This window comes from Erythrolamprus reginae, chromosome 1, assembly GCF_031021105.1.
Source record: "Erythrolamprus reginae isolate rEryReg1 chromosome 1, rEryReg1.hap1, whole genome shotgun sequence".
NCBI classification, from domain to species: domain Eukaryota; kingdom Metazoa; phylum Chordata; class Lepidosauria; order Squamata; family Dipsadidae; genus Erythrolamprus; species Erythrolamprus reginae.
The window spans coordinates 218,153,279-218,166,787 of NC_091950.1; the positions used below are offsets into that span (position 1 = coordinate 218,153,279).

Genomic DNA, 13,509 nt, shown 5'->3' on the forward strand with positions numbered 1-13,509 from the left:
AGGACCCAGATTGTTGGGGGCAATATGCTGACTCTGTTTAGACAGAGCTGTAAAACAGTATGAAGTAGTATACAAGTCTAAGTGCTATTGCTTTTGTATCCCATTTTAAAAATTGCTTCAAAAACACATTTTTTTCTCTAACATGTGTCAGTACTATGTACTGCATTAGTTGGGTTTGTCAATATATGAACTAACCAGCAATATATGTTTGGAGGAAACAGAATAATATTATTTTAAGGGCTAGGCTGCTATTAGCCATAAAAGGGAAACAGATGTGCTACTCTCTATTGCATTGTATTGCATTGTATTGGATTGCAATGTATTGTTAGTTCTTGGTGGCTATTGTGGTTAGTCTTGATAATGCTTGCTATATTGCTAGATTTGTATGCTGTCCTGAGTTTTCGGAGAAGGGTGGCATGCAAATCTAATACATTGAATTGAATTGAATTGCTGTGTGCTAAGTTATGCTATGCGCTAAAGCATTGATGTGTGCTAAGATATAGCTGTGTGCTTAATACTCTCTGTGTTAATAATAAAATATATTATGTTGTCTGCTGATACTGCTGTGTGCTAATAAGAGAATATACTGCTCTGTGCTAAATGGTATATGTACTTGCTGTGTGCTAATACTGCTGTGTGCTAATATACTGTATTGCTATGTGCTAAATGGTTTACGTACTTGCTGTGTGCTTAATAATGGTCCATGTATTATATTATGGTATTATGTAGAACTGTGTGTAATATTAAGGGTTGAATATGCATGTAGCTGACTGTATAAGCTGGTTAATCTATTGTATACCTTGTAAATAATACCTTTACTATATTGGTCTGTGTTATTGACTGAACAGCCACCACTGTCACATATACTCTGATTCAAGTTCGGTATTCTAACATTGGTATAAGCCCAGTGTGGAATGCTATCAATATGTATCTTCCACATCACAGTTATCCATGATGGTTAGGGATATCAATCCCACTGGAATAAACATTAATTTCACTCAGTACCTAAAAGTTAAAGACTAGATCTTGGTTTCTATCCTAATTTTAATCTTAAAACTGCATTGAGGATTAAAATTAGGAAACACAATGATACGGTCTTGATTGATACTACCAATTTTAAAAGCAATAACATAATCATAGTTAACTTTTATCTGGACATTTCAAGAATTTCTGAACAGTCCTTTTGTCACATATATGCTATTGGCTATTTTAAATGGCTGATGAAAAAAGAATCCCTTCAGAGAACCTTTTTGTTTCAAATTTATTATATTCAGCATCCTTTATTAGTGAATATATTTAAGATTTTTTTACAAAACCAAAATGCTTTATTGTGGGATTTTCACCTTAATGCAATACAAACCAATTTGTATTTTATTCAATAACCTATAGTAGAATTCAGAAAGGAATAAATGATGCTCTGAAATACCTAAAACCTGGATGAAGTATTCTGCAATGTTGTAGGTTCATTTTTAGAAGTGATAAACAGTAACATAATACCAGAAGTGTTTCCTCCTGGTTTAGACCGGTCTGCCTGAATCAATAGCTACTGGCTGGCTCATGATGATGTCACAGAACAGGTTTGGTTAGTGCCGGTCTGTGGGCAGCACCATATCTTTTAAAAAAAATTATTTCTTTTTACTTCTGAGTATTTGCAGAAGCTGACTTTCCAGCACTCCATATGCATCGCCATTTGGTTTTCAGCTTTAAAAAAATAGGATTTTTTGGCACTGCACATGCACATTTATTTATTTACTGGATTTGTATGCCACCTCTCTCTGAGGACTCAGGGCGGCTCACAACATACCAGAAACAATATAACAAATACGGTACATCTAAAAATCCAATTAATATGGCTAAAAAGACTTTAAAAAGCTCTAATATGATTTTAAAACATTCATCACCATTCACTCAACAAAACATACTAATACACTCGTCGGTCAGGAGGCTAGGATCTAATGGCCCCAAGCCTGGCGGCATAAGTAGGTCTTTAAGCTTTTACAGAAGGTGAGAAGGGGGGGGCAGTGCGAATCTCTAGGGGGAGCTGATTCCAGAGGGCTGGGGCCCCCACAGAGAAGGTTCTTCCCCTAGGCCCCGCCAAACGACATTGTCTAGTTGACGGGACCTGGAGAAGGCCGACTCTGTGGGACCTGACCGGATGCTGGGATTCATGCAGCAGAAAGCGATCCTGGAGGTAATCTGGCCCGATGCCATGTAGGGCTTTACAGGTCATAACCAACACTTTGAATTGTGTCCGGAAACTAATTGGCAACCAATGCATTCCGTGGAGAGATGGAAAAATATAGGTATGTCTTGGAAGGCCCATAACCGCTTGCACAGCTGCATTTTGGACGATTTGAAGTTTCTGAACACTCTTCAAAGATAGCTCCATGTAGAGAGCATTGCAGTAGTCAAACCTTGAGGTGATAAGGGCATGAGTGACTGTGAGCAAAGACTCACTGTCCAACTGGTCTACCAGGGAAACCTGGGCAAATGCCCCCCTCACTATAGCTGAAAGATGATGTTTTAAAGTCAGCTGTGGATTGACGATGACACCCAAGTTGCAAACCCTCTCTGAGGGGGTCAACAGTTCCCTCCCAAGGTAATTAGTGGACAGATGGATGTGTCCCTGGGAGGCAATACTCCTCCATCTTGTCGGGATTGAGTTTGAGCCAGACCCTGACAGCCTCCAGATACCGGCACATTACTTCCACTGCTTCACTGAGTGGACACAGGGTGGAGATGTATAGCTGAGTATCATCAGCATACTTATGGTAACTCACTCAGTGCCCTTGGATGATCTCACCCAGCGGTTTCATGTAGATATTAAACAGCAGGGGGGAGAGGACCAACCCCTAAGGAACCCTACAAGGTAGGGACCTAGGAGTCCCCACTAACACCCCCCACTAACACTGATTGCGACCAACCAGAGAGGTAGTAAGAGAACCACCTTAAGATGGTGCCTCCCACTCCCAACCCCTCCAGTCGGCATAGAAGGATACCATGGTCGATGGTATCGAAAGCTGCTGAGAGGTCAAGGAGCACCCAGAGACAGGATAAACCGCTATCCCGGGCCCTCCAGAGATCATCCATCAGTGGGACCAAAGCAGTTTCTGTGCTGTACCAGATCTGAATCCTGACTGTCAAGGATCTAGGCTTCTTCCAAGAACTGATGGAGCTGGAGCGACACCACCTTCTCAACAATTTTCCCCATAAAGGGAAGGTTGAAGACAGGATGATAGTTGTTAAATACAGCTGGGTCCAGGGAAGGCTTCTTGAAAAGGGGGCACACAAATGCCTCCTTGTAGGGAGCCGGGAAGGACCCCTCCCACAATGAAGTGTTGGTAATCTCCTGGACCCAGCTCATGTCACCTCCCTGCTCGCTGAAACCAGCCAGGAGAGGCATGGGTCCATTAAGCAGGTGGCAGAACTCACAGCTCCAATGGCCTTGTCCACTTCATCAGGTGTCACCAGGTCAAACACCCTCCAAACAGATGGACTAGGATGAGCCCCTGTCACCTCGACTTACTCGTAGTCAATCAACACTGCTTTCCAATTGGAGTCAAGGTCAGTCCAGATCTGAGCGATTTTATCTGCGAAAAACTTGTTAAAGTCCTCAGCAAGGGTTCGTCAACTCCCCCCAGTTAAGGAGGGAGCGAGTCACCCTAAACAGGGTGGCTGGGCAGGATTCTGCAGATGCAATAAGGCTGACATTGTATGCATGTCTTGTTGACCTGATTGCCACTTTATAAATCTCCATATCGAATCTGCTTTTCCTCCAATGCTTCTCTAGAGATCTCTTATGGTGTTTCATCCCCCGGAGTTCCTCAGTGAACCAAGGAGATCTCCAGGGTCTTTCTGCCACAGAGAGGTGCACTTCACATGTGAAGTGCATGCACCCTGAGGCACACCCACGTAGCGTGGGTGGAAGCGAACCGGCACGAGGTAAGTTAGAACCCCCCCCCCCTGCACATAATACATCCAGATATCACAATGTATTTAAAGCTAGATGGAAAACAAAAGCTTTCATCTTAAAATAGAAAAGTATGTGGCAAGTGGTTACCTACCATATCCAGAGGTGTTTCCGTGTGGTAGGTAAGCATGGAGAATGAAGTTGTTCAAGCTGTTAAGGTAAGCTGGAAGGCTATGATAGCCTTCTGGATTATACCAGACCTATATTTAAATTTTAGACACAAAAATAACAGGCAATATATAAGTATTTGTAATTTTATGAATAAATTTGTAACCAGTGATGGTTATAACTCAAGTGAACAATGAGACAGAATATACCTGTAGGCCCACTCCATTAAACAACATTAAGGATAATAAAATAAAGTGTTTGTTTGTTCATGTCCAAGGGTATTTTGAAAAATCTGCCGGCCTCTAGATTGCGTATCCTTGGAGAACTAAAGTAAGAGAACAGTAACTTTTTTAAGTTCAGTTAGTTAACTTCATGAGTAGTATTTGTTTGTTTGTTTGTTTTTATAGAAGCAAAATGAAATGTATATTGGACAAAAAAATACAGTGGTACCTCTACTTACAAACTTAATCTGTTCTGTGACCAGGCTCTTAAGTAGAAAAGTTTGTAAGAAGAAGCAATTTTTCCCATAAGAATGAATGTAAAAGCAAATAATGTGTGCAATTGGGGAAACCACAGGGAGGGTAGAGGCCCTGTTTCCTTCCAGGAGATTCCTAGAGAGGCCCCATGGAGGCTTCTCCCTGCCTTTTCCAGTTACAGTTTTGAAGGCTCAGGTTTGTAAGTGGAAAATGGTTCTTGAGAAGAGGCAAAAAAATCTTGAATACCCAGTTCTTATCTAAGTTCGTAAGTAGAGGCATTCTTAGGTAGAGGTACCACTGTACTTTCAAAATCGAAACAGCTTTTCTCAAAACTTAAAGAAGCCTCAAAGTGCTACTCCAGTTTTAGTAGAACTTTTATCCACAGTACCTAAGGACAGAAAATGCATTTAAAAATAAATCTGCTGAGAAAGCTCAGGTAAGAGTCAATGTCCAGTTCCATGAGAAGCAATTATTGTCAGATGAATTTTTTAGCCTTGACAGGCTTTCTCAGCACAGACAGAAGTTTTTTACTAAATAAATGCTGATATGATCCAAAATCAGATATTTCTGCTACAGCAGCATATATGTTTTTTGAAAACTATGAGAACAATATGTAGAACAGCGGTTCTCAACCTGTGGGTCGCAACCCCAGCAGGGATCGAATGACCAAAACACAGGGGTCGCCTAATGCAGTGTTTTTCAACCAGAGACATGGTCAGGTGTGCCACGAAGCTCAGCTTCTGAGACCGGAAGCTGAACTTCCTTCTTTGTGCCTTCTTTCTTCGTGGCTTCCTTCTTTGTGCCTTCTTTTTGCAGCAGTGAGCTTTGGGCCCCGGCAGGAGGGTGCCGGCAGCAGTGGCACCAGGCAGTAGCCTGGGGGTGGCAGCTGCAGGCGGGAGCTCCAGAGCGGAGGCACCGGCAGCGCCCTGCCTGGCTGGAGCTTTCCTGGCTGTGTCCTTTGGGACCCGTCGGGAGGGCCCCGGCAGCAGGAGGGCACGGGCAGCAGCGGCACCAGGAAGTAGCTGGGCGGCGGCGGCTGCAGGCGGGAGCTCCAGGGAGGAGGCACTGGCAGCACCCCGCCCAGCTGGAGCTTCCCTGGTGGTGTCCTTTGGGACCTGACGGGAGGCACCGGCAGCAGGAGGGCACAGGCAGCAGCGGCACATGGAAGTAGCCAGGGAGTGGTGGCTGCGGGCGGGAGCTCCAGGGTGGAGGCACCGGCAACGCACCGCCTGTCTGGAGCTTCCCTTGCGGTGTCCTTTGGGGCCCTGCAGGAGAGCACTGACAGCGAGAGGGCACTGGCAGCAGCGGCACTGGGAAGTAGCCGGGGCGTGGCGGCTGTGGACGGGAGCTCCAGGGAGGAGGCACAGATGGCAGCGGCTTAACATGTTGCTGGACGCTGTAATGCTGGTGCTGTGGGGCTGGTACTGCCCCACTGGCTGGTCCGGGATGGAGGTGCCAGCCCAATGCAGCGCCAGGATGTACGGAGTCCAGCAACACCTCCATCTGCCCCCGTCAGGCCTCCTGCTCGCAGTCGACTGCTCTGCTGCCCGCCCGTGGCTACTGCCTGATGTCGCTGTTGCTGGCGTGGTGTACGAGAGAGAAAGAGAGAGATAGCAAGAGGGACAGAGAAAGAGAGAGAGAAAACAAGAGAGACAAAGAAAGAAAGCAAGAGAGAGAGAAAGAGAGAGAGAGAGAAAGCAAGCAAGCAAGCAAGAGAGAGAGAAAGCAAGAGAGAGAGAAAGAGAAAGCAAGCAAGAGAGAAAGAGAGAAAGAGAGAGAAAGAAAGCAAGAGAGAGAGAAAAAGAGAGAGAGAGAGAGAAAGCAAGAGAGAGAGCAAGAGAGAGAAATTACAGTTTTGAAGTAGCCACCAAACTAATTTTTTGGATTGGGGTCACCGCAACACGGGGAACTGTATTGTGGGGTCACGGCATTAGAAAGATTGAGAACCACTGCTGTAGAAAGAAAGAAAGACTGCATTTGACACATTTTCTCCTTGACCACAGAGTTATGTACATTTTATGCATATGCTATACAGATGTAAAATATATTAATACCAAATTACACCAGAGTTGATAAAATATAGTGACTGTGAATCTGAGTTATGAATTATGAAATTATTTGCCTCTTGACAAGTTGCCTTAATAGAGTTCATATCTCTGTCTCAATTTTTCTGATTACAACACTTAAATAGTAATACTATTTACCTGAGATTACCTGAGAAATCTGCAATAAGATCCTAGTTTTTAAAGTAATTAAATAGTGAATTTTAACAAGATATATTACATGTATATTAAATTTAAGAAATTACTTATTGGTTTGCTATATTTTATGACAAATAAATTCTTCTAGTTTACCTTTGTTATTGTTCTGTTAGCAGGTACTGGGCTTACATCAAATTGGAGATTACTAGTCAAAGGCAGTCCAAAACTCCAGCCACCGTATCTAGATTGTGGGGGGGGGGGGATATCTTAGAAAATAAAGTTCTCATGTTTTACACATGTTAGATCTCATGTAATTAAATTCCATGGAAGTTATATAAGCCGTAAAATGTACATCACTTCTCACAGCTTGACATATTTGGGCAATGAAGTATTCTTTCTTTAAGCAGGTTTTCAACAGTCTTAGACCATATGGGTGTGCTAATCTCGTACATCCCATCCTCATCCTATTCATATTGGAGGCGCTTCTGGGTTGAAAGGATTAGCCCATGACATTACCATTGACTGGTGGATGCCTATGAGGGCTTCTTTCATATCCTATCCTCCTGTCAAGAAGGCTGGGATGAGTGATGGGAGTTCACCCCACCACACAGCAGCAGTTGAATCTCGAACATAGGCTTGCTAACCTCCAACCCAGCATCCTAACCACATGAGTCACCATGTTCCTAATACGTCCCATGAAGGTCTAGAAGCTGACAAGAGAGCTGCAGGCTCAGGATTCAAATTTTAAAAATCCAATGGAAATAAGGTGTTCAGTGTACCAACATGTTCTTTTCTACATACTGAAAGAGCTACCGAGAACTGTATAATCTCAAACATTTAATTAAAATTAATGTATGTTTTGATTATATCTTTCAAGATTTATGAATTAGAATTTTAAAAAAGAAGAAAGACAAAATAGTTTAAAATCCTAATTTCTAATTGGTGCCTCCTGACTTTTAAAAATCAAAATTAAAGATTATGGTCACAAGAATAAGATAAGCAATCTAAATTTGTTCAGTGAATTGGTGATTATGAAATTATGAAAACGTTTTAACCACCATATGTAGGACCTGCTATTTCTTTCTCTCCCTGAACTGGTACCAGGGAGATGGTGATAATTAAGAGGCACCAGGAGAGGTGGTCTCAAAGGAACCACAATGAAATTAGTGTTACATTGTTGCAATACATGTTCTGCCCTTTTGCAATATCCTCATGATATTGTATGTGTGTGTTTGTGTATATATAAAACTGGGTGTACATATCAATGTACAATGCTGCTTTAGCAATAATACTTCTGTGAGGCTTTCTTTTAAACTTAAATAGAGCTAGCAAGGGACAGCAATAAGATAAATAGAATACCTTTTTTGAATAAAATCTTGGGCAGTAACTAGAAGGTAAGTTTCAACATCATGCCCAGTAAGGTTATATATTGTTCGGGAAGAGAATGTTCTCTTGTGAGGCGGTGAAAAGTTCATCTTTGGACAAGTCTAGAAAGAAAAGCAATTTATGAACACGAAATATTTTTACACCGAAAATTATATTATTTTGATAAACAATAAATATTCTTTAGTGTTCCTATGCAATATTATTTTAGCAAATAAAACTTGGAGCAAATGAAAAAAGGGAAAGGTTTTTAAATTAGACTTTAATTAAAAAAATTATGTATGCAAACTAATTTTCAGCTGGGCAGATATACTTTCTATACTGTAAGGCAATTCTTAACTACATGTATTTGTTAATCTACTTGTTCACCTTTTGAAACAAATCTAAAATTAAAAAAACCCTATAAGCAGTAATGGGCAGCCAAAAATTTTACTGCCACACTGTAGATGTGGCTTATTTTGTGGCTGTGGCTTAATGGTCATGTGACTGGGTAGGAGTGGCTTTCCAGCCATGTGACCAGGTGGGAGTGGCTTGAACGATCATCATCGTTCAAGTGAAATGTTAAATCCTCAACTTACAACCTTACCAGTGTTGGTCGCGCGGGTGACAATTTGCTTCGTATTTCCTGGGTCGACCCCCACCTCAGGCTGGGTAGCTAGGCAAACAGGTGCTGCCAGAAACATAAATGCTGCCGCTTCCCCCCACACCTGCTTGCACCTCAAGCAGGAGGTGGCCGCAGGAGGCTGGAGGGGAGCTGGACAGATAAGAGGGAAGCTCGTCCGTGGCCAGGAAGGAGGAAAGAGGAAAAAAGCAAATTTCCGAAGCAATGCCAGCTGTGATTAAGGGTATAATTAATGGTGGGGTTGGGAGGGTGGGGAATAGTGAGTATTGTGGGGTGGGAGCAGGACGGGGTAAATTAGTCTTAAATTGGGTTAGGTGGGGGTGGGGATTTAAAGGAGGGCTTTTTAGGTATGTATGGATAACCTGGTTTCAGGCTAATTCAGATAATAATTTCGTCAGGCATGGGGGAATTGACATGTTCCTTCTCCCTAGGCTTATAAAATTTATGCATGGTACGCTAGTGTGTATGATTGGTTTTAACTTGTGGGGTTTTTTTTAAATTAATTTAAATATTGGATTTGTCTTACATTGTATTGCTATTGCTGCGAGCCGCCCCGAGTCTGCGGAGAGGGGCGGCATACAAATCTGATTAAACTTAAACTTAATTGGAATAAATGATTGCCAAATGCTTATATTTGTAAAAACACAGCAGCTTCTTTATTTTTCCTTCATCTTCTAGTACATATGTATGCTCCGTACATAATATATGCCATTCATATATTATTATTAAATGAAAATATTTGGCACCTTCGGAAATTAGCTTTTATAAATATAAATGTTAAACATATCTGTTTTTCTTAAACTTGGAATTCAGACTTGGGGGGGAAGAGATCCACTTATTTAGTCTTTATTGGAACCCTTCAGTCGTTTTTTTTTAAAAATCAATCTTATAGTGACCTTATGCCATGAGATTATAATTTGAATTTACCTCTCCACTGAGTGTGCAATTGCAGGTAGTATAGTGATCACTCTGATTTCCAATGAATATCCATTTTTCAGCCACATCTTCCTTGAAACAGGTTCTGCAAGTAAGCAAATTTAATATTGACATTTCCTATAAATTTGTATACAGCATAGTGGGAATTTCCTAGGTAATGCAGAACACTAAGCAGGAATACCTGATTAATTTCCTAAAGCTCTTTCAAGGTAAGCTAACTTTGATCATCTTCACTTTTTCTGATCATCTATTTTATTTTAATACTAAAATTTGAGTAGAAAATTTTTAATAAGAAAATCTTAATAAACAAAACTTAACTACAGTAACATTAAATTAAAAAAAATATTGAAAGGAAATTTTGTGGCTGAGAGACTGTCTAATACATGTTTACCCATAAAATATTGTGATACTGTATACTATATGTGTAGCCCATGCCATAATTATTTTAATGAAAAACAGACAAAAATAGTTACAGTATATGTAAAAATAAATAATAAAATGGCCAACATACCCTTTATTTATAGTTTTTGTGAGCCCCATTCAACAACTGCTGAAAATCAGAAGCCTATTTTTTGCCTTTTTGTTGGCAGAAAACAGACAAAAACTATAGTGTGTGCTTTTAAAATAAATTTATCACAGTTTGAAAAAGATAAACAAGCCTGACTCAATCCACTTTGCATCCTTGCCTTCACTCTTCCCCAAATGTCAAGAGCTAGAGGCATACAAAAGTTGTCCATTCATGCTCTATTCAAAAACTCCCTCAAACAGTAAGGGTGGCAACTTTTTAAGGCACTGGATGCCTTTATGTGGTATAAAATAATAAAGAAGACACTGAGAACATGTGTAAAAATGAACACATATACCTGACATGCATTTTACCTCTGAGATTTCATGCAAGAATATCAAAACTGCAGCTCTTATAAGAGCTCGTGAGAAAGCCATAAATATATCTTATTATATTGAAGAGAATTTTTTGATCTTCTTTTTAATTAATAAGTAATTTAAATTTGATAATATATAGACACCATTAAAAACTGACAAGAATCTTCACGCCTTCTATTTCAATTCTCCTCTTTCATCAGTGACTATAAATTGATAAAGCTGTACTTCTGTATGCCTAGAAAGCCTCCTTTGTCAATCAAGCATAATTCAGTGGGATTAACTTCTGAATAGAATCTGTAGTAAGACTACATCTATGCTTACTTAACACCATGATGAGTTCCGTTTGTTGGAAATAAAGAAATATTCAAACATGATTACAGTGATCCCTCGATCATCGCGAGGGTTCCGTTCCAGGACCCCTCGCGATGATCGATTTGTCGCGAAGTAGCGGTGCGGAAGTAAAAACACCATCTGCGCATGCGCAGATGGTGTTTTTATTTCCACAGCAGCAGCGAGGAGCCGAAGATTGGGTTTCCCCGCCGCCTCGCTGCTGCTGCTTGTCCGCGCGCGTGCCGCCCGCCCCCCGCGCTGTTGCTGGGGCCGCTTCTCAGCTGAGAAGCGGCCCTGGGGTTTCCCCCCCGCGCGCGCGTGCTGCCTGCCCCCCGCGCTGTTGCTGGGGCCGCTTCTCAGCTGAGAAGCGGCCCTGGGGTTTCCTCCGCGCGCGCGCGTGCTGCCCGCCCCCCGCGCTGTTGCTGGGGCCGCTTCTCAGCTGAGAAGCGGCCCTGGGGTTTCCTCCGCGCGCGCGCGTGCTGCCCGCCCCCCGCGCTGTTGCTGGGGCCGCTTCTCAGCTGAGAAGCGGCCCTGGGGTTTCCTCCGCGCGTGCGCGTGCTGCCCACCCCCCGCGCTGTTGCTGGGGCCGCTTCTCAGCTGAGAAGCGGCCCTGGGTTTTCCTCCGCGCGCGCGCGTGCTGCCCACCCCCCGCGCTGTTGCTGGGGCCGCTTCTCAGCTGAGACGCGGCCCTGGGGTTTCCTCCGCGCGCGCGCGTGCTGCCCACCCCCCGCGCTGTTGCTGGGGCCGCTTCTCAGCTGAGAAGCGGCCCTGGGGTTTCCTCCGCGCGCGCGCGTGCTGCCCACCCCCCGCGCTGTTGCTGGGGCCGCTTCTCAGCTGAGAAGCGGCCCTGGGGTTTCCCCGCGCGTGTGCCGCCCACCCGCCCACGCCGTTGCTCGCGCCTTACCGGGGCAAGAGGGGGAAGACCCAGGGAAGCCTCTGCCCGGCGGGGAAACTCCACCATCTACGCATGCGTGGAAGGGCACGCATGCGCAGATGGTGGAGTTTACTTCCGGGTTGAAAACTCGCGATATAGCGTTTAGCGAACATCGAGATCGCGAAACTCGAGGGATCACTGTATTGTGCATCTTAATTTAGGTATCAGCCTATTTGAAGTTCTTGGGTTTATTTTTGAATAATTTATATTGCATTACTGCTGAACCACAAAGTTTAACAACAACAAATCTAAAGTATCTTATTTTTGATAACACTTAACATCAGTGAGTCCTGTAAATCTAGATTTGGAATTTTGGTGAATATTGCGTAGTTACTACTGAATATTTATTTATTTTATTTTATTTTTTCAATTAAAACAGACATACAAATAAACAAGTTAAAAAAAAACAAAGCACTAACTAAAACAAAACATATAATTAAATACAGACATTTGGGAAAAATAATTTCCCCACTCTTTCAGACATTTTGATCAGAGAAATCTTTCTTCATAAGTTAATATTCTTTTGTTAACATATTGCTTTGCTTTACATATAAATTTCTAATTTGTAGTTTATTTATTTTATCATTGTCCTTTTCTCTAGCCAATTGTAAAGATTTCCCCATATCTTATAGTATTCTGTATCTTCTTTTCCTTCTAATTTTTTGGACATTCTATCCATCTCTGCACATTTTAACAGCTTTCTAATAATTATGCCTTCTTCTGGTATTTTGTCTGCTTTTCATTGCTGGACATAGGCTATCCTAGCAACTGTCAATATATGGATGACCAAAAACCTAATGTCTTTTTTAATTTTTGTATTGAAGATGCCCAATAAATATAGTTCTGGGTTTTTTCCCCCAAATTTTTGCTATGTTGTTTCTTTTAACCAATCTGCTACATTGTTCCAATACTTCTTAGCCTCTGGGCAAGTCCACCATTGATGGTAAAATATTCCTTTTTCTTGTTTACATTTCCAACACAGTATTGAGACTTTCGGGAACATTTTAGAAATTCTTTCTGGAGATAAATGCCACCTCTAGAACATTTTATACTGGTTTTCGTTGAACATCATAGACTTTGTCATCTGCCAATTACTACTGAATATTTAATTGCACCAAATTTTGATAGAAATCACTATCTGATTGTTGCTAGAATATTTTCAAATGATTATAATGGGTATAATAATTATGCAGATTACCCTGATGACTCATAATTTTCAGTCATATGTCTTCTTAGATGAGGAGTGGTTAAAAGTAGGAAGGATGTTATTATTCTGATATTACAAATGGAGAAGAGCTACTTACAAATTACTTCTGTTGAGGCAGATATTATCTATTCCAGGAAAAGAGAACATTGAAGCAACCAAAACATCTGTGGTTTGATTGTAATTCCTAAATACACAAACAAACCAAATGGTTAACTGCTATTTCAAGGCAACCATACAGGTAAGAAATGAACAGGATAGTCAACATTATTTTGAATGACTATATCCCATGTTAAAATTAGCCACCCTGCATCCGGCGGCATACAAATATAAATAATAATAAACAAACAAACAAACAAACTGAATGATAATGGAAACTGTGAAGTGTCAGAATACTAATACCTACACACAAACTATTTAAACATTTTAACAATGTTATTTCTTTTTTTTATTTTGAGGTTCC

General features: G+C 41.7%; 1 protein-coding gene across 1 annotated transcript in view; it reads right to left on the bottom strand.

Moving 5' to 3' along the window:
- Positions 1 to 13,509, bottom strand: part of ABCA12 (ATP binding cassette subfamily A member 12) — a 266,663-nt gene that overhangs the window by 63,648 nt on the left and 189,506 nt on the right. Inside the window, exons 36-40 of the mRNA XM_070732222.1 lie at positions 13,147 to 13,233; positions 9,688 to 9,781; positions 8,115 to 8,242; positions 6,909 to 6,996; positions 4,065 to 4,170 (exon numbers count right to left, since the gene is read on the bottom strand). Of these exons, the coding sequence (XP_070588323.1) occupies positions 4,065 to 4,170; positions 6,909 to 6,996; positions 8,115 to 8,242; positions 9,688 to 9,781; positions 13,147 to 13,233 (503 nt within the window). The remainder of the gene's footprint in view (positions 1 to 4,064; positions 4,171 to 6,908; positions 6,997 to 8,114; positions 8,243 to 9,687; positions 9,782 to 13,146; positions 13,234 to 13,509) is intronic.